Source organism: Cheilinus undulatus, linkage group 1 (genome assembly GCF_018320785.1).
Source record: "Cheilinus undulatus linkage group 1, ASM1832078v1, whole genome shotgun sequence".
NCBI lineage: Eukaryota > Metazoa > Chordata > Actinopteri > Labriformes > Labridae > Cheilinus > Cheilinus undulatus.
Window position 1 is genome coordinate 3,286,780 of NC_054865.1, and position 21,162 is coordinate 3,307,941.

Sequence of the window (21,162 nt, forward strand, 5' to 3'; positions counted from 1 at the left end):
TCCTTTAGTCCATTAGTTCGCCATGGTAATTGAAACCTTATCAGTCTTATTTTGATTAAAGCTGTGTGTTTTTCTTAACAAAAAGACATGCTAGTGTCTGAGGACCAGATGCACAGGGTCTGGGTATATGGATGAAGGAGGTCAGAGAGGTACTGAGGGGCAAGGACATGAAGGGATTTGAAAGTGAGGAGGAGGATTTTGTTTTGATTTGGAATCTAACTGGGAGCCAGTGGAGGTGGATGAGGTTAGGGGTGATGTGCTGCCTGGCCTAGTGCCAGTGAGAACCCTGGCAGCAGACTTTTGGGCATACTGGAGCTGGTCCAGGGCTTTGTTAGGTACCCCAGACAGGACTCCATTACAGTTATCCAGGTGGGAGCTGAGGAATGAGTGTATGAGCGTCTCTGCAACTGAGTCTTTGAGTGATGCTCTGAGTCTGGAGATGTTCTTTAGGTGAGAAACGGCAATTTTAGTCACAGAATGATGTGGAGTCAGGGATGACACCCAGGTTTTGGACCTCGAGGATGGGCGAATGGGATTACCATCCACATTAAGCATGAGATCTCCAACCTTCCTGATGAATTGGCTATTTGGATATTTATATCTCACACTGGGATGTTCACTGTAATTCTGTAGATCTGTTTATTTAAACAGAATAAAATAGAAGAGATGCTTTCCAGTTTTTTCCACTCAATATGCTTTTAGCAAAACGGGGAGGTGCCTCATACTGGTCTTGCTCTGTGGGCCTCAAAATGACTAAAACCAGTCCTGCCTCACACCTGCAGCTCTCTTAGACATATTGTTCCATGCCACCTCATTCTGTAGCTTTGGTTTCCTGTTTCTTTTGGTAGTATTTATTATCACCAGTGCATTAAAACTCAAATAAAACACTCACACTTGGACAAGTTTCAACTATGTCATTTCAACATGTGATCTGTGTGTGAGGCTCATTGATGATATCACGTATCCCAATGATCATCATAAAATAGGAGTGTGGAAGAACATTGGCAGGAAGTGACTGAAGAAAACTGTTAAAATGAGGAAATGGGAAGCTTCAATTTGAACACAAGAGAGCACACCTCAATGAAGGAGCTTACTGAAGAGACGCAACACCAGCTGACTTCCTCTGCTCTATGCACATTCCTCTGTTGTGTGCACCTGATGTGTGTTTTAAAATGGATAAAAAGAATACAAGTTTTCATTTACACTGTACATTGCCTCAAAAATAACAAGTAAACTACACTTGACTTTTGTGAGTTAAAAAAATGTTTATTTTTGGTGTGCAGTACTTGTTCTATATGAACCATTCACTACTAGTTTACTATTTTAATTGCTCAAAACTAGTGATGTTACTTGCTGTACCGGTGCTTCGAAGTGTGTGTCCAGTAATATAGGAAGTGTTTCTATGGAGCGTCTACCGAGGCTTGTATCCTTTCAGATGAGTGACATCATTGGTGAAGTTCGAAGCCTTGCTGCCCGGCTGTACTATGTAACTGGTTCAGCAAGTGGTTCAGATCTTTGCGCAAGGTTTGACAGCAATACAAACCCCAGGCCTTCCTTTCAAAATGTGTGGTTATGACAGGAGAGATTTTTGGTTAGTTTTGGGTTTGAATATTTTGGATAGTTTGGAGAGTAAGACAGTTAAACCAATGCCATTTTCCAAAAGTGACACAGAACATGAATATCACCCCACTGCCTTCATTATATGATGCTACCCATGCTTATTATGATACATGCATATGATATAACATAATCATTATAAACTCACTGGAAAATACACTTTATTGATCTAAAAAAAATTATAGTCATACATTTTTTTCATTATTCAAAGTAACTCCTAAACAGCTGATACTGACACATAATACAGTATATCACAGAACACATGGTAAAGATCACAGCGGCCCGTTTTACACATTTTGGCCTGCGGGTGGTTTCGTGTGCACATGAAGCCTAAAGAAATGAACCCTTTTCTGAACCGATTTGCTGTAAAGCTTCAATGCTTCATGAAGCTTCATCTCACCATCACTACTCAAAACTGAGATTCAAATGTTAATTTGAGCTTACAGGACTTAGGCTAAATTGTCTACTCTGAGTGTGCAATTCTTAATATTTTAGTGTACTGTAAATATCAATAAGTTCATATAACTCAAAATATCAAAGGTTACTGCTCACCTAAAATGTGAAATAGCATTCACTGAACAAGCTCATTTCATCTGAAGTGGACTATCTTGTACAGTCATTTGCAACATCTGTTAGTGTCCTACTGAATCAGTAGTTGATATTTCATTATTGTCAGTATGCTATCCTATTTTCATTGTCAGAAACAACATTGATCAATCTTCCCATAGGTGGGAGCTCTGTAATTGAGATGACAACTTCACTCATGCTACATTTTATTTATTTATTTTATTGAACTTTCATTTAACCAGGAGAAAACCTCTTTGAGATTAAATATCTCTTTTCAAGAGTGTCCTGGCCAAGACAGCAGCAGAGTGCATAAAAGTTTAGTGCCTAAAGGCATTCTGGGAAAACTTTTCAGATTTGTCATGACTCAAATATATTGAGTTATAGCCTAACAAAAATACTTAAATTGTTAGAGTACTGTTCACTTAAAACTAAAATGAGTTCTATCAGCTCATAAAAATAGAGTTGAGATAGCTGTTTTGGATATTTAAGTGAACACAGATTAATTTGTTTAAACCAATTAAATGAAAGTAAATAGAGCCCTGTTGCTGTTATGGCCAAGAAGTACAAGTAACTTGTTTAAAATAAGTATTTAGAGCAGGTTACAAAAAACGGAATTAATTCAACTCATTGTTTCTGGGTAAAATTGATGTTATACTGTTGTAATGCCTTTGCCTTGTTAGGTCTGAGTCCATTTGTAGCTGTTCTGACAGCCTCCCGTGTTTCATTCCAACTACAGTTCGGTCTCTTATGAGTTCCTCTTTGAGCGCTCCAAAGCCACAGTTCTCTGCTAGCTTGTGAACAGCTGTGATGAATGCCTCAATAGTTTCTCCCTCTTGCTGACATCTCATGTTAAACTGTGCCCTTTTAAAGATTATATTGTGTTTTCCCACACAGTGTTGCTCAAATGCAGCTTTAACTTCATTAAATTTCCTTTTATTTTCATCAGTCCATGGTGAAACCCCTAAAATATCATCTGCTGCGTCACCCATAGAGTACAGGAGTGAGATCACCTGGTACTCTTCTGGTTTGACTTTTAATCCTGATGCAACACGGAATCTTTCAAACTGTCTGATCCATCTTGGCCATTCTGACAGGTTTGAGAAGTCAAACGGCTCTGGCTGTATAGCTGCCACTGGCATTTTGTCATTTATGTCGGTATTTTATAGACAGGAAAACTTTTACTTGCTCCGTGTCTCCTCTTCTCCCGCTCTTGTGTGTCTTTTGCTGTGTTGCATTTGTAATCATAACTTGTATTCCGACTTGTTCTTACTTCCAACCGGAAGTGGCAAATGGAACATTTCTCCAGGTCGTATTTACAAGTCGTATTACAATGACACGCCAGCCCTCTCTGCCTTCTGCTGCATGCCATGCTTGTCGCTGTTTTCGGTGCTAAGCCATGACAGGCGTGTCTACTCACTGAGAAAATATCCATAGCTTGAACACTGTTGCAGAACAAAGATTTTGAGTTCTTTGAGTTTTTTTTCACTCTCTGACACCATTTCTAATGAATGAGACCGGACGCCAAGGTGTGTGTGGAAAGCATAGCTTTACTGTCATACGTGTATTGTGGGTACTGTAGTCCATAACACAACAGATAATTAACCTTGCAAAGCAGATGGATTCGCCCGTTTCCTTGTTTCTCACTGGTGAATCCATCTTGCAAAGCTCCCGTCTGAACTGTCTGGGCCCATTTAGAAAGTGACAGGACCCGTCAGTGACGAGGGGCAGTACTTTCGGGTGCGGCAGAGTCGTGATGTAAGCAAGCAGCAACAAGAAACTGGTGCAATTATGGTGGAAGACATTAGCGTAGTCTTTGACACAGCTATACTGACTGGCACCTACACTGAAATCTGGGGAGTATAAAATGGCCTGATTTGATTGGTTGACTGTTTTGTCTGGAGTTGTAGTCAAATGTAATCTTTTAATAAATAAAATGATTTGACAAGAGGAGCCTGTCTGAATTTGTCTTTAAAAATGTATGATGTTCACACAGCCCTGACATGTATCCAGAAAAAAAATAAAACTAATAAAAACTAAACTAAAATGAAGCATTTCTGCAAAATAAAAATTGCACTAAACGAGCCACCAGCAGTAAAAACTGATTAAAACTAAACTGAAATTGAACACAGAGAGTGAAAACAACATAAAGATAAAAACTAATGAAAAATCCAAAACTTGGTCCCCAACCCTAAGTGCTTTTCATGGTTTACTAAGCTACAATTTTTCTGTCCCTTTTCTTGAATGCAAATTGTTCCTTGTCAGGAAATATTATGATGTTTCTGGATTGTGCTATGCAAACGTATTTTCAAAGTGCAGCCAAAGTGTGCCAGAGTTCTACTGCTCCGGATCACACCTTGTAGACTGTGCTATCAAACAGACATGAATGGTTGGATGTTTGATTTAACCCTCCGGGACCTTTCAAATATTTGTTACACTTGGGACCCTTAGCGCATAAAACGCGCTCCTCATATGGTAGCTATTAAAAATTATTATACATTTACATTTTATTCTGCTTTCATGGAGTTCATTTTTTTCAGCTACATCAGACCTAAATATTGATATCAAAGATTCTTGAATTTTTAAAGATTATAACCCTTTAAATGCCAGGTTTTTGACAAGATGGCACCATGTTTTCAGATGGAAAAAACAGAAAATATGAATTATTTTCAATATACTACATGCAAAGTAGATTTTTTTGTTTTGGATTATTAGAGTCTGGGATGTGTCTTTGATTTGCAGCAAAGTTGATTTTAATGCATTGTTATATTTTGTACAGTGACAAACCTAACACTTGGGACCTTTAGCGCATAAAACGCGCTCCTCATATGGTAGCTTTTAAAAATTATTATATATTTATATTTTATTCTGCTTTTATGGAGCTTATTTGTTTCAGCTACATCAGGCCTAAATATTGATATCAAAGATTCTTGAATTTTTAATGATTTTAACCCTTTAAATGCCAGGTTTTTGACATGCTGGCACCATGTTTTCAGATGGAAAAAACAGAAAATATGAATTATTTTCAATAAACTACATGCAAAGTAGATTTTTTTGTTTTGGATTATTAGAGTTTGGGAATTGTCTTTGATTTGCAGCAAAGTTGATTTTAATGCATTATTATTTTTTGTGCAGTGACAAATACTAACACTTGGGACCTTTAGTGCATAAAACGTGCCATTGAAACCCATTCAAACTGTAATTTTTGATCTCCCTGCCATGAAAGCATTATACATGCATTTTATTATATCTGGGTGTCAGTCCGACCGTTGACCTTGAAATTGATCATTTTTGGTACTCTCCACCCAATGACATCATTTTGACCATGTTTGGCATATGGAGAAAAAACATGTTATTTCTACTAGATGGCACTGTCCCATTTGACCCCCTCCCTCACCCCTAAGATGTGTGTGTGTGGGGGGGGGCATGTATGGATGGGTGTGTGCATGTGTGTGTGTTGTGTGTGCATGTGTGTGTGTGTGGGTGGGGGTGGGGGTGTGTGTGTACATTTATAACTTTGACGTTGAATTTGAAATTTAATTTTGACCCCCACACACACCCACCCACACACACCCACACACGCACACACACACCCCCACACACATCCCCATCCACATGTGCACCCCCCCTCCCATTTTAGGGGTGAGGGAGGGGGTCAAATGGGACAGTGCCATCTAGTGGAAATAGCATGTTTTTTCTCCATATGCCAAATATGGTCAAAATGATGCCATTGGGCAGAGAGTACTAAAAATGATCAGTTTCAAGGTTAAAGGCCAGACTGACACCCAGATAAAATAAAATGTATGTATTATGCTTTCATGATTGTATGCGCTAAAGGTCCCAAGTGTTAGTATTTGTCACTGCACAAAAAAATAATAAAGCATTAAAATCAACTTTGCTGCAAATCAAAGACATAACCCAGGCTCTAATAATCCAAAACAAAAATATCTACTTTGCTTGTAGTTTATTGAAAATAAATTTATATTTTCTGTTTTTTCCACCTGAAAACATATTGCCATCTTGTCAAAAACCTGGCATTTAAAGGGTTAAAATCTTTAAAAATTCAAGAATCTTTGATATCAATATTTACATCTGATGTAGCTGAAAAAAATGAGCTCCATGAAAGCAGAATAAAATGTAAATGTATAATAATTTTTAAAAGCTACCATATGAGGAGCGCGTTTTATGTGCTAAGGGTCCCAAGTATGAGTATTTGTCACTGCACAAAAAATAATAATGCATTAAAATCAATGTTGCTGCTAATCATAGACACATCCCAGACTCTAATAATCCAAAACAAAAAAAATCTACTTTGCATGTAGTATATTGAAAATAATTTATATATTCTGTTTTTTTTCCATCTGAAAACATGGTGCCATCTTGTCAAAAACCTGGCATTTAAAGGGTTAAAATCATTAAAAATTCAAGAATCTTTGATATCAATATTTAGGTCTGATGTAGCTGAAAAAATGAGCTCCATGAAAGTAGAATAAAATATAAATGTATAATAATTTTTAATAGCTACTACGGAAGAGTATTAGGGCCACTGAAAAAAAAAAATTTGAGACAAATTTTTTTTTCAATTGTGAGAAATTCTGAGATAAAAGTCAGAATTCTGAGATTAAAGTCAGAATTCTGAGAAAAAAAGTCAGAATTCTGACTTTATTCTTCAAATGAAAAAAACTCTCAAATGTTTTTTTTTCAGAATTCTGAGATTAAAGTCAGAATTCTGAGATTGAAGTCAGAATTCTGAGAAAAAAGTCAGAATTCTGAGATTAAAGTCAGAATTCTGAGATTAAAGTCAGAATTCTGACTTTATTCTTCAAATGAAAAAAACTCTCAATTGTTTTTTTTTTCAGAATTCTGAGATTAAAGTCAGAATTCTGAGATTGAAGTCAGAATTCTGAGAAAAAAGTCAGAATTCTGAGATTAAAGTCGGAATTCTGAGATTGAAGTCAGAATTCTGAGAAAAAAGTCAGAATTCTGAGATTAAAGTCAGAATTCTGAGATTAAAGTCAGAATTCTGAGAAAAAAAAGTCAGAATTCTGACTTTATTCTTCAAATGAAAAAAACTCTCAAATGTTTTTTTTCAGAATTCTGACTTTAAACTCAGAATTCTGACTTTTTATCTCAGAACTCTGACTTTTTTCTCACAATTGAAAAAATAAAATTGTCTCAATTTTTTTTTTCAGTGGCCCTAATACTCTTCCTTAAGCTACCATATGAGTAGCACGTTTTATGCGCTATAGGTCCCGAGTGTAACTATTGTTTGTATACAGTGTATTATAGACTTACTGTAGGAGCTGAACTGGAAATAAAAAGATAAAAAAAAAATAAACAATCTTACCAAAATTCATGCCAAATGCATGAACTCAGCCAAAATTATCAACAAATGAAAAGTGAAAAGCGTGTAAAATGCGCACAAGGGTCCCAGGGGGTTACAAAGGCTTTTGGAAAACTACACTTTAAAGTCTCCCTTTTTATAAAAAGAGCTAATTTGTTTTGGTACGGCGTAACACACACGCACACACGAAGTGTGCATATAGTCTAATTTTGAAAATCCCAGCCGGAAATGTACCATGTCATTTAGTTACTTGACGCTGACGGCGCACTTTTAACGTCAACTCGTCAAACGTGATCAGTTTTAGCTGTGAGCATCTGAACTCCTGAGGGTTGTCTCCGTGTGCAAAGACAAGGCAAACTTTCCAGCAGCATTCGAGCAGGATTGACGGTAGCTGATTTAAATATCGTTTCATGTCTGTGATACTTTGAATGGAAGAACAGAACTGTGGATTAAAGTCTCAGAATTGAGTTAGGTAGCCGAGCTGGTTCACCGGAGAGTGCTGTCAGTGTCCACCAAAACCATGGCTTCTGCGACCTCCACCCCTGCCGCTCCCGGGAGCCGCTCCGCCAGTCGCCGCAGCGCCGCCGCCGGCCTACCCTCATCCAGCACCAGTCCTACTCGCTTATCCCGCATCCAGGAAAAAGATGAGCTGCGATCTCTCAACGACCGCCTTGCCAATTATATTCAGCGGGTTCAAGAGCTGGAGAGTGAGCGGTCCTTCATGCTTACTCAGCTGGAGGAAAAGGATGAGTCGAAAAGCCGGGAGATGGGCAATGTGCGACGGCTGTACGAGGAGGAGTTGGCCGATGTCAGAAGGTCCCTGGACGGACTGGCTAGCGAGAGGGCCCGGCTTCAGATCGACTATGGAAATCTAGGCGATGAGTACAGGAGATTAAAAGCCAGGTAGTATCCTTGGGATATGACGGTGCATGCATGGGCGGTTTTACCTTAAGGCAAAGTAAGGCAATTGCCTGGGACCCTGTGTACCAAGGGACCTCAAGATGTAGGTGCATCAAATGATAAGCATCTAAAATTATTTTCAGTGATAAAGACGTGTATTTTGGATGCCAGAGGGAATAGACTTGTATCAAAATAGATTTTCATTGATGAAAAAGTCTCTGAGAGGGACCTGGTCCAACAGCAAGGTCCAAGGCCCCCCCCCCCCAAAATACCTTCATGTCAGCAAATTATGATAAGATGAAATTTTATCGATTCACAAAGGGGAAATTTTAGCATTGAGCAGCAAAACAAAAGAGAAAAATTGGTGGTAAAAATTAGGGCTGGGCAATTAATTGAAATTTATACTAAATCACAATGTGGCCTGCTGCAGTTTTTAAATCACAGAAGGTACTATATATGGTTAAACTGATATTTGTGTCAAAAAAACAGTTTATTTCTATATTTTGCAGCAGATGTCCTAATTTCTTTTATTTATTTATTTTAAAGCTGTATGGTTGGCATAAAAAATCACTTTATTTCAGATGGAAATTTATAATAATAATCATCATCATCTTAATTAGATATCTTTTCAAGATTGATCAGCTCTAGTTCAATCTAATATTGTGTTGGTTGTAATATAAAATGATTTATTGCTTCATTGTTAAAAAAAAAAATAAACAAGTTGAGGAACTTAAAAAATAATTGCATTTTAAATCGCAATGTTGGAAAAAATAATCGCAAGTAGATTATTTCCCCAAATCGTTCAGTCCTAGTAAAAATACAATATTCAATGAAGGATAAGAAAGATAAATCCACCTAAATACAGAATAAGGTAGGAGAAATATACAACTGATATTCTGTACACTTAACAAAGTGACATGCTTTCACAGCCAGTTATGTTTATCTTTATAGCATATTGATGCAATAAATGAATGGATTACTGTGGAAAATGCCATACGATAAATGAAATGTGTCATTACTGGCAGAAGGAAGAATATTGAACCAATAATGAGCATATATTTTATATTTGTTAAAAATAAAAGATTTGGCATAGAGAAATTAATATGTTATGGTTTGCTGAGTTTGAGTTATGATGCTCTTTCTAGAACTGCTGCTGGCTATTTCAATATTTCTATTTCACATTTTGGTTATGTTTGCTTGTGTTGTTACCTGAAAAGAGATAATTCAAAATATTTTATTTGCTGACATGGAAGGGCTCCATACTTGTTTTTGCAAATGAAAAGCACCTGAGTTCAGGCTTCCAGGGAGCTGTTGATCCAGCCACCGCTGAATGATTGTTTATTCAAGGCTAGGGGTTGGATGAACACCCACACAACTCATTTGAGGACTTTGTGTTGGGCTGTCCTGAGCATGCCTACTTCATTGTTACTTTGGGTTTATTATAATAGATATGACAACATATTTAGCAACAGCCTAGTATTTGAACTATGAGCCTATAGTGGTGCATCATAATATGAGCCCAAAATAGTCTTTTATATCCTTTAATCATTTTCTAGAGTAAGGATGTCAAACTCAAGTTCCGGGGGCCAGATCCAGTACGTGGTACAGCTACATCCGGCCCACAAGATCATATCAATTTTTTATTAAAACTGGTCCAGCAGTGTAAGGTCTGCATTCATGATTTCCTTCAGTATAAAATTGTAAACTTAACCTGGATGACTCAAATATCCTTTTTAAATCATAAAAGCTTTAAACTATAAGGAGCACAAATAATTAGAAAAAATCAGAAATGTGGCAAATGAAAATGATTTGTGTTTTCATGTCATATTTTCAATTTTGTATCTCACAATTATGACTTAAGCATATGATTGGAACTTTAAATATTTTGACCTTTCAATTCGTGATTTTGACTTTTTATCAAATTTTTGACCTTTAAGATTCACAATTTTAAAATTTAGGTCATGTTTTGACCTTTTAAAAACGTATATCAAATTTTCTATAATGTTTTGACCTTTATAACTCCTAACTTTGACTTTTAAGCCCATATTTTGACCTTTTAGACTCACAAGTTAAAAATTAAAGTCGTATTTTGACCTTTTAAACTAATGATGTTGACTTTTATTTTATTTTTTGACCTCTAAAACTCAGGATTTTAACTTTCTCTGTCTTATACAGCTGTCTTTAAAAAACATTTTGACTTTTAATTTTGTGTTTTGACCTTCTTAACAAATAAGTTAGACTTTTTATCTCATATTTTGAGCTTTTAAACTTATCATTTTGACTTCTTCTTTTATCCCAAAATCATTTATCATCAGTGCAAAGTTTTTTCCAACTGTAATTTATTGCTGCTGAAAATGAGGATGACAGTTTATGTTTAAATGTTGACACTGTTAGGCCCTCAGGTTTGACCTCAATTCAGAATCTGGCCCCTGCTGTGATTGAGTTTGACAACTCTGTTTTAGAACCACACTTGCAACAAGGCTACCTGATTGCAGCTTCACTGTGTTCATCACAAAACTAATGTGCGTTTTTTTTATATTGAAAGCAAAATTTGGTTTAGTGTTGAATACAGCCGTTTTTCCTCAGGAACCAGAAGAAGGAGAGTGATCTGGCTACTGCATTGTCCCAGTTAAGGAAGGCTGAGGCTGCCCTGAGCTCCAAGGATGCTGAGTACACAAAGCTTCTGTCTGATAACAAAAGACTAAATGAAGACTCCACTGATCTGCAGGGGCAGCTGGAAAATGTAAATCTGGGTGGACTTATTTACCCTATTATAAGTGGGGATGTAAAGAAAAAGCATCAAGCTAAATAAATAGGCAGAGGTTGTAGTTGGGTGGTGATCCCTGGAAGCACAAATGACAATTCACTGACTCTAACCCTTAAAAGTATCTGCTATTTAGATGAGTTTTCAGTGTTCAGGCCTTCCTTGAGGATAGATATAGGTGGATATTTTCTTAACTGGCAGTGTAATTTAAAATAAAGACTGGATTGGGAAGGACTGGATTCACAATCATAGAGAATAGCTAACTTAGCTTAAACAATTCCAACAAGTAGTCTTTGCCTAGGAGGGATTTAAGGACTCTCCAAGTGAAGCAATGATGCAATGCCCTTCCTCTAAGCCTTTGTTTCAGTGAGATGTGGTTGACCCGGTCAGTATTATTACTTTACATGTTCTTTTAAAGCTTTGATTGTTTGGTTGATCCAAAAAGAGGAAAGAAAATGGTGTCTTTGGGGTGAATGGCCAAAGAAGGACATTAAAGTAACTCAAGTCAGTACATTGTAAAAATAGAAAAGCACACAGAGAGCTCAGACCTCCGCCATTAGCCCTATCTCCCAATAGTAAAGAATCCTTTAAAAAATTCCGGATCCAGATGGTGATCCAGATCACTCCCAAAATCTAATCAGTTCTTCCTTATGCCATTTCTGCCATTTCCTGAAAATTTCATCAAAATCCGTCCACAACTTTTTGAGTTATATTGCTAACAAACTAACAAACTAACTAACAAACCCTGCTGATTACATAACCTCCTTGGCGGAGGTAAAAATGATAACCACCTTAAACTGTGTTTTGTGTTTACAAAACTTAACTAAAATACAGTCAGAGACAAATATCCTTAGTTTGAGTGTGACAGCAGCACAGTGACTAACATGAACATCCAACCCCGAGGAATGTAAAATAGTCTGATTTGATGGAAGGAGGATTCACACAATGGTACTTTTACGTCCTGAGTTGTATTCAGACATCAGTTTTGAATAACTAAACTGAGAAAAGAGTAGCTCATTTGAATGTAGGTATTAAAATTGTATGATGTTTATCTTTTCTGGGATATTTGGGCCTTTCCCCAAACAAGAATACCATATTAATTAAAAAAAAAAAATAAAACTAGCACTAAAACTAATAAAAACTTAACTAATAAATCAGAAATAAAATCTTAAAAATAAACTAAAATTAAAAACAAGTTTACAATAAAATCAAAATGAAAAGTAAGAAAAGAAATCCCAAACTATTACATGCTATAACACATAAAACATGTTAGAGTAGAAGTGAAAAATATTCACTTGTAGACGGCCATTTTTATACTGTGCATTCTGGGTTGTGATGTCATCTGGCTGCATTTTTTTAATGTCTTTTTATTTGCCTCACTCCATCACTTTAAATTTTTACAGCTATTTATTATTTAGTCTCATTATTTCTTGGTCTGCCTTTCAGTTTTAGTAACATTTTTGTCATTTCTACCCTTTTATAGTATTAGTCTAATTTTGGTCGACAAAAACTCATTTTAGTCTAGTTTAGGCCAGTCTTTGCCTGAATCTGGAGAAAATCAAACCTGTGTCTTCCATGACAGAACCTGAGACCCCTGCTTTCACAGCTGAGAGGCAGAAGACCCACAGATTTACGCTAACAGCTCTATCACATATTTTGAATGTCTGAGGAAAACCAAACTACATCTTAGTCCTGTTTTAGTCTCCCTAATAAAATCTAAATGTACTTTTTGTCAGAATTAAGTCATCAAAGATCCATTTTTAGATCGTCTTAGTCTAGTCTTCTTTTAGTTGGTCAGCTAGCATTTTGGTCATAATTTTAGTCAGCGGAATTAACACCTCTTCACATTACTGCTACTACTTCCTCAATGCCCACATTTTTAAAACTGCACTTTGTTTTGGAATTAAATGATTCCGAGGATGACACTTTGAAAAAATGAAGCCATATGCCATCACTACCCTCCTCTGAGGATGTGGGATGAACAGTGCAGCCAGATGACAACACTGACACAGAAATGACAGCCTACATGGAAAAGTATTTTTTACAGTTTCTTAAATTCAGAAATCCATCATGCATATTGAAGATACTCATAGTAATTTAATATAGTCAACAGGACTGAACTTGTATAGTTCCCTTTGTTGTTTAACTGAAGAATGAACCTTTACCTGTGGCAAATGATCAACCATTTCTCACTGATAAACACAGGGACTCTTGCATAAAGGTTCAGCGGATTTGAATATCTGTTTTGACCTAATTTTTTTTGTACCTCACTGACCTCACTGTCTTAATCTAGTGATACTCCAGGGATGACAACATTCAAAGCTGGAGTATGCTAAATAATGGCAAGATAACATTTTTTATGTTGTTAATAGTTTGTTTTTGGTTCCCAGGTAGAGCACACACTGGATGACATGAAGAACCAGCTTAGCTCTGAAATCCTGAGGAGGGTAGCTCTTGAGAATCAGGTGCAAACGCTTAAAGAGGAACTTGAACTCCAGAGGAACATCCGCGAGCAGGTATGTCATGCACATGTTTTATTGCTGTGAAACATTTGTCTGTTCTAAATAGGTTATAAAGACACATTTGCTGTCTCTCTGGTCTCATAGTGCATACAACTCTGCTTATCTTTTGTAGGAGACCACTGAGCTACGACACAGACATGAAAGCCAACTAATTGAACTTGAGTCGGGAAGACAAAGAGAGTTTGAGAGTAAACTTGCCCAGTCAATGCAGAAGCTCCGCCAGGACCATGAGTCTCAGCTGCAGCAGTACAAGGAAGAGATGGACAAAACCTACAGTTTAAAGGTACTAACACAGAACATAGGAATTGCCTTTATTGCAAATGATTTATACACAAAGTTCCCAAAAGTTAAGAAAGTAGTTTTATTTTTAAATTTTTTTCTGTACCTCAGTTACAGAATGCTGAGCAGGTGGCGCTGGAGAAAAACAAAGTTGCATCAGCCACCAATGATGAACTTGAAACAACAAGGTCAAGATTGAAAACCCTCAGCTCTCAGCTCCAACAGTATCAGAAAGATGTGAGTACAGTTCAGGAGGTCTTTAAAACCCTTTCATCCCTAGAGGCCTCAAATCTGGGGCTAGTTCTCCTCTGAGGAAAACCTTTAAAAGGCACTCTCAAAGTCCATGGACAGAGTCCTGTCACACACTGTTTAAAGCCCACAGATCATGTCAAACTAACAAGCTCAAAATTTTCCACCTAAACAAAACACAACTCAGACCACAGCCCGTAGAATGAAAATATTTCAGAAACTACAGTTCCTCTAAACACAGTACTTTACTGCAAACAAAGCACCCTCAATACTTTTACAGTATTTTATGCCAGGGACACAGGAGATATTTACTTTACTAAAAATTTTTAGGCAGAAAAAAAATCAGTTATACTATTTTCCATCGTTATTTACTCAGTCCCAGTAACTTCTACAGGGATTTTACACATCTGCTGAAATCTTTAGAGTTATCTTTGAATTGATGCAAGGCTTATTCATGTAGACTTTGTAGTTGCATAGAAATACTCGGTTGTATTTGGGTATGTCTTTTTTGAGCTTGAACACTAGAAAAGGGCCTAGGGATGAAAGGGTTTACCATGACTGGATGCTGAGACAACAGCAACATGTTTTGCACAGCTATTCAAAAACTGGTGTCCATTTTTGTCAAATGGAGAGAAGGAAATGAGGGAAAAGAATAAGAAGAACATAGCTTTTCTAGTTACAGCAGTTGATTTACTTGGGAAAGAAACAGTTGTTATTTTAGTGTTTGTCAGAAGTCTCAAAAACTTTGCTGATATATCATGTCAGACTGAATGCACATTCAAAAACAAAATATTTCACAAGTCAGTCCTGTTGAAGCTGTAAAACATGGTGCAAAGCATAATCACATTTATAAAGGACCTTTGAATCCTTGCTGACAAACTTGATAGATGAAGCAGATGAACAAGCATTGAACTGAATGGAGTAAACTATAAAATGCAGACAAATGGCAACTCAAAGGTTCAACAAAAACATGTTTTAAAAGAAAGAAATACACATTTCTAAACGCAGTAGAAGAAATTTCGCAAGTAAGTTAAAACATATAATGAAAATGAAAGATGAGTAAAGAGTAAGGGACAAAATTTCAGAGGAAATTTTCAGGTAGAAATGGAACTGACACACATAAAAGATGAGTAAATAATGAAAGTTATCATCAAAGAACATCTGAAAGAACAGCCACGTCACATACTCCATGCTAAAATGCCAATTTATAAAGCTGAAATAGCTAGATGTTTCCAGTCTGGTTCAAAAATCAGTTTGGTCTGAATAGTCCATGCCACTCAATTAGTGATATCAATGTATCGCCACTGGGTGCATTAGAAAATAGGCTAAGGCAAAAGAGAGATGAATAAAGTGAGTTTTAAGGAGTGATATAAAAGATGTATGAGGCGCGCAGATGGCTTAGTGGTTTAAGGCGCTACCCATGTATGCGGCAGGGTTCGAATCCGGCCTTTGGCCCTCTGCCGCATGTCTCCCCCTGCTCTCTTCCCCATTTCCGACTCTATCCACTGTCCACCTCTATCCAATAAAGGCACAAAATGCCCCAAAATAAAAAAAAAAAACCGATGTAACTGATTCTGCTCCAAGGTTTTACTAGTTTGGGATTTTTTTGATAGTTTCAATCTTTGTTGTTTTCACCATTTTTGTGCCAACTTATTTGTCCTGTGATACTTTAAAAATGTCATGTTGATGTGGTATGCATTTCTAATATTCTTGGTTTTCCTGGCAGAAAAGGATGCTGGAGGGCCGCTTTCAGGACTTGGAGAGAACACTGGACAGTGAGCGAGATGTTTGGCAGCAAAAACTTGGTCAGAAGGAGCAGGAGCTGCTGAGCTTGAGAAGCCAGATGTACACCCAGCTGGAAGACTATGAGAACCTGTTGGACATCAAGTTGGCTCTGGACATGGAGATTAATGCCTACAGAAAGATGCTGGAGGTGGAGGAACAGAGGTATGGCAATGTTTGGCAGATAACATGCTGTATGATGTACAGTGAGGGTTTTTATTGTGTGATGGAAACCCAACATAGTGGCCAGGCAGAGGGATCTTTGTCTCACTCTGACGGGGTTCCTCCAAAATCACAATACTGTCACTTTGCATTATCATACTTATATGGTTCTTACAGCACATCCAAACAGCATGCATGCATCAGATATCCCTGAGGATGAGCCTTGGGTGGTGGCGAGTAGAATAGTTTTGTCTCTTGGCTAATGCCAAGTCAGAACACAATGTGGACATTATTAATGCACCACTATCTCCATTTTTCAAAACACGCTAACAAGCTTGTCGGGGTAAGAAAAGTTTCTAGAAAATCTTGTTGGTTTCCTGTTTTCCTTGTTCTACAGTGACGTCTACTGGAGCATCATAAATGAAAATAGTAATGTTGGGATAAAACATTGGGTTGCACCGCTTCATGCTGCTTTGTGCTGCCAGCTGTGAGGACACTGTGGTAGGAAACAATAGAATTGAGCTGATTTTGTTGCTGGAGTTTGAGACCCAAACGTAGTAGAGAATGTTGTCAAGAGGTTATTGTCAAGAGGAAGATTAGAGACACCAGACCTTACAGCACAGACGAGCTGAAGGCTGCTATCATAACACTTCAGCAGTGCAGCAGACTGATCACTTCCATGCTGTCACATTGATGCATTGATGGAGTCCCAGCCAACTACTGTCTGCAGTCTGTTTCTTGATGGCCCAGATGGAGGCCACAAGCTGAAACAAGTCTGTTTAGGAAAGTTGTTCTCTAAACTTTTACTATTATTGAGGCTTTCTGTCTCTATACCAGTAGAAAATTTCACAGGAAAGATAACACAGTATAAGTGCACTTCTGGTTTGGGATTTTCAAAGTAAAAGCCAGGTTTAACATTTATATGGAGTAATTCCCTTTTTTTCCAGGATACATTTATTTTAATTTATTTATTTTACACTTATTTTATAAGTCCGGAGAGTGAAAATGGTCTGCTTTCATTGAAGAACACTTCACACAATGGTTATCTTAGGTTTTCAGTTGTATTTAAACATCAAATTTGAATGAATAAAATAAAAAATGAAGAGTAAGCCTTCTCAATGTGTTTTTAAAAATAGTATGATGTTTACTTTTTCTGGACTCTTTGGGTCTTGTTCCCGACAAGTCTTCCATATTGCTGAGAAAACTATAATGCTAAAACGTATGTTAACTGAACTAAAATAAAACATTTTGATTGTTTTTTTCAGACTGCAGCTGTCTCCCAGCCCCTCCCAACATGCAGCTTTACCTCGAACCCATGAACAGAGCAGCCGCCGAATCAGAGGGAAAAAACGGAAACATGAAGGAGCCTCTGGCAGCTCACCAGCCTACAAAATGCCCACTCATTCCATGGAGCAGGGGGCTGTTTGTGTGGCAGAGATAGACATGGAAGGGAAATATATAAAACTGAAGAACAACTCTGAGACGGTAAAGCTCTTTTGCAGCAGGTTGATAAGGATCCTTTTGGGTTTGACTTTAGTCGGATCTGTTGGTGTTCAGAAGCAGCCTTACTTTCACTTGACCTTGTGCAGTCTGATGCAGACATTTCTTTTAGCTTATATTTAAAATATCACTTACAGCAGAGTAATGTCTCCTTTGGCTCTAGCGCAGTCTTTCCCCAACTTCCATTAGCTGCAGTCCAGTTTGAGACCTGAAAACCTTCTGAGGCTCTCCAAAACCCTTACACAACCATGAGATGAAACTCAAATACTAACAATTTTTATTTCATAAATGGATGATTTCAATAACACAGCCATGATTTTTTTATTTTATGATTTGTTTTACCAATCAGTGCAGACAAATAGATGGGTAGAAAGCTGTGGCATTGGTTTACAACAATTTAAAAACATAAAAAAGAGAAAAAATATTAAAGGAAAAACAGACATGGGACAAAGACAAAACAGAAGCAAAAATGATCTTGAATGAAACGGATGGATTGCATATTTGGTGGGTGTTTCAGGATGGGATTGTTTTGGTTTTGTGGTGTTTTTTGTAGTTTGTCTACATCTCCACATAGATCCCAGTGTGTGTATATTATATAATTATTATACTGATACCCAATTCCCCTCTGTTCTCCTCCTCATTTACCTGCCTGTGGCAGTGAGAATTGTAGAATATATTTTACTGAATTTTTGGAGTTGATTATTTTTGTGTTGCTGAATGTTCCATTGATTTATAAAAACTGCTGGGAGGTCTAGCCATTGTGGTTCTTTTTTGGTGATAGTCAAAAACTTCAAGAAGAGATACTGTGATTTGTTTTGAGTTGGTGTTGCATCTAAATTTGGGAATTTAGATGCAGGCAGAGGGAGATGGTGTTGCACCCAAGGAATCAGGATGTGATGATTATTTGTTTCAGAAGTTGTGAATTAATGGACAGAGCCAGAGTGCATGGAGGTGGTCATCGGTTGTGTTGAGTGTGCTGCGAGTGCAAAAGCCTGTTTCAGTTAGTCCTGTGATGCGGCTCCTGTGCTGTATAAGGGTAACCTAATATGCTAGATGGATTTGTTTCACACATCCATCTGGAAGACCTTCAGTACTAAGCGTTTGGGAAAGGCCTTTGAAAAAAAAAAAACTCAGAGGGGGATTGGATGAATGTTCTGTCTGTCATATCTTTACGGGCCAATCAGAGCAACAAAACACGCCATAACAGCACCGGCCTCTTATTGCTGCTTGGTTGCTGCCGGTTGCTGCCGGTTGCTGCTTGCTTACATCACGACTCTGCCGCACCTTAAAGTACAGCCCCTCGTCACTGATTGGTCCTGTCACTTTCTAGCCGGGCCGAAATGGTTCAAATGGGTGCTTTGCAAGATGGATTCACCAGTGGGAAACAAGGAAACGGGTGTATCCGTCTGCTTTGCAAGATTAGTTTAAGGGAAGTTCTGTGGACGATTTTCTACTGTATGTTGGAAATGGTGAAAATGTTGCAAATTTTGTTCCAAAATTGACTGCCAATGTGGATGTTGAGGTCTCTTCCATTTGTTGGGAATGTGCTGTGCTGTTTTATAAGTCTAGTAGTGATGGATGAGCTAGAAAAATCAACACTGTCTTTAAATGACACAATTCATGCTACACAGACTATGATATAAATCACAATGTCAAGTCTGGGAAATGCCTAGCAAACCAACTCAACACAATAAAACTATCATCTCGACACAACAGGAAGCATCACCGATGTCCCACAAACCATAAAAAAACACCTTCAGACAATATTTAATATGAATTACACAGCAACAGTATGTAGTAGAAAAGTACCCTAAGGAAATGGATCGTTTTTGAGACGTTACACTATCATTAACAAAAGAACAGGCAGACATCTAGGGATGCTCTGATACAATTTTTTCCTTCAGATACCAAGGTGTTGGATATCATCTGGTTCCAGTACTGATCCGATACCAGCATGAATTTTCTGGACTGACTGTTCAGACTAGCAAATTATTTTATACCTATGTTTGACTCAGAACATGGATCAACAAATAGAATAATGATGTACAGCCTCTCTGTGACCCTAAAGTTGTTTTTTTCTGATGATTATTGAGTTTTACTCCTAAATATTAAAATAATAATACTCTACTCAGGCACCATAACGTAATTAAGGAACAGCCTTCAACTGGCTGACAGACCCAAACAAATATGGCGGTTAGCATTTGGGCTAGCGGTAATAAATTATTGTAATTGGATTAAAGTGGATAGAAAGACGTCCAATATAGACCTGACCGATTTATTGGCGGGCTGATTAATCTGGCCGATTATAACGTTTCATACATTAATCAACATCGGCCAATATGTAGCTGATATATTAACTTTTTGCTGCGCAGGGATTTTCTCTCTGCTCCTGTCGCTCTGTGTGTGTCTGCAGAACTCAGCCCAAGTGCCTGGCCCCTCCCCCTCGGACGCAGAGTTCAGCAGCAGCTAACCCTCATTCAGTGTTGCCAACTTAGCAACTTTGTCGCTATATTTAGCGAGTTTTCAGTCCCCTCTAGCAACTCCGTCATCGCGCAGTTCGACTGCAGCAGAGTAGAGGACTACGCTCGTTTCAGACTGGGATCGTGTTTTGCTGCTTGCATGTGCTGTGCTCCGGTTCCTGCCAGTGCGGCTTTCACCAGGGTGCAAGTTTTCTGCGTGTCAGCCGCATTTCCCTGCTCTCAAAGCCCTGTCCTCAAAGTGACTTCATTCAGTGTATAGAGGAAGTGTGTCGGGAACTATTCAAAATAAAAGCATTCTCTACAAGTGAACGGAGTTTCTCTATAACAATGCTAAACTGGGCCTTTACTTTGAAAAGCACAAACCAGAAAAGCATTCATATAGTGTTTATCTTTCCTGGGACATATTGTACCAGTGTGGAGACAGAAAGTTTCACTAATAGTAGATCTTTTGAGAACAGCTTTATAAAACAGGCTTATTTAAGCTTGTGGCCTTCCTCAGGGTTATCAAGAAACACATTGTAACATATTCTATGTGCATATTTGCCACAATGATGTAAATATGGCTCTCCACTGATCATTTTCCTGTCGAATATGATCCACAGCCACAGTATAAGACTATTATACACCGTTTTAATGTCGTCTAAATTGCATCTTTGTGAAATAAACAAAGATAAATGCAACTGATTATTCACATGTCCACATTTGTGTTCATGTACAGTATATATCCTGTGTATATCAATGTTCTTATTTCATATATCGGCCAAAATATCGGTTATCGGTAAATATATCGGATATCGGCTTTTTTTAGCCCCCAATATCGGTATCGACCCCAAAAATCCCATATCGGTTGGGCTCTAGTTCAATATTGGGTTTACTGGTGGGGTTTATTCACAGGCATCAATGGCGCCAATGGGAAAACACAATGGCTAGCTTTGAGAGGAAAAACAAGTAAGAGGCAACGATTTATGGTTCAAAAGTTTTTTAACTTTTGATAAACTG

At 37.7% G+C, this 21,162-nt stretch overlaps 1 protein-coding gene across 2 annotated transcripts in view; it reads left to right on the forward strand.

Annotated features, from left to right (window-relative positions):
- The first annotated feature begins 7,806 nt into the window (after nt 1-7,806).
- lmnl3 (lamin L3) overlaps nt 7,807-21,162 on the forward strand; it is a 29,401-nt gene continuing 16,045 nt past the window's right edge. For both annotated transcript variants that reach the window (XM_041791266.1, XM_041791275.1), the window contains exons 1-7: nt 7,807-8,428; nt 11,012-11,168; nt 13,580-13,705; nt 13,824-13,994; nt 14,102-14,227; nt 15,966-16,186; nt 17,449-17,668. In XM_041791266.1, coding sequence (XP_041647200.1) covers nt 8,046-8,428; nt 11,012-11,168; nt 13,580-13,705; nt 13,824-13,994; nt 14,102-14,227; nt 15,966-16,186; nt 17,449-17,668 — 1,404 coding nt within the window. In that variant the 5' untranslated portion in view covers nt 7,807-8,045. The remainder of the gene's footprint in view (nt 8,429-11,011; nt 11,169-13,579; nt 13,706-13,823; nt 13,995-14,101; nt 14,228-15,965; nt 16,187-17,448; nt 17,669-21,162) is intronic.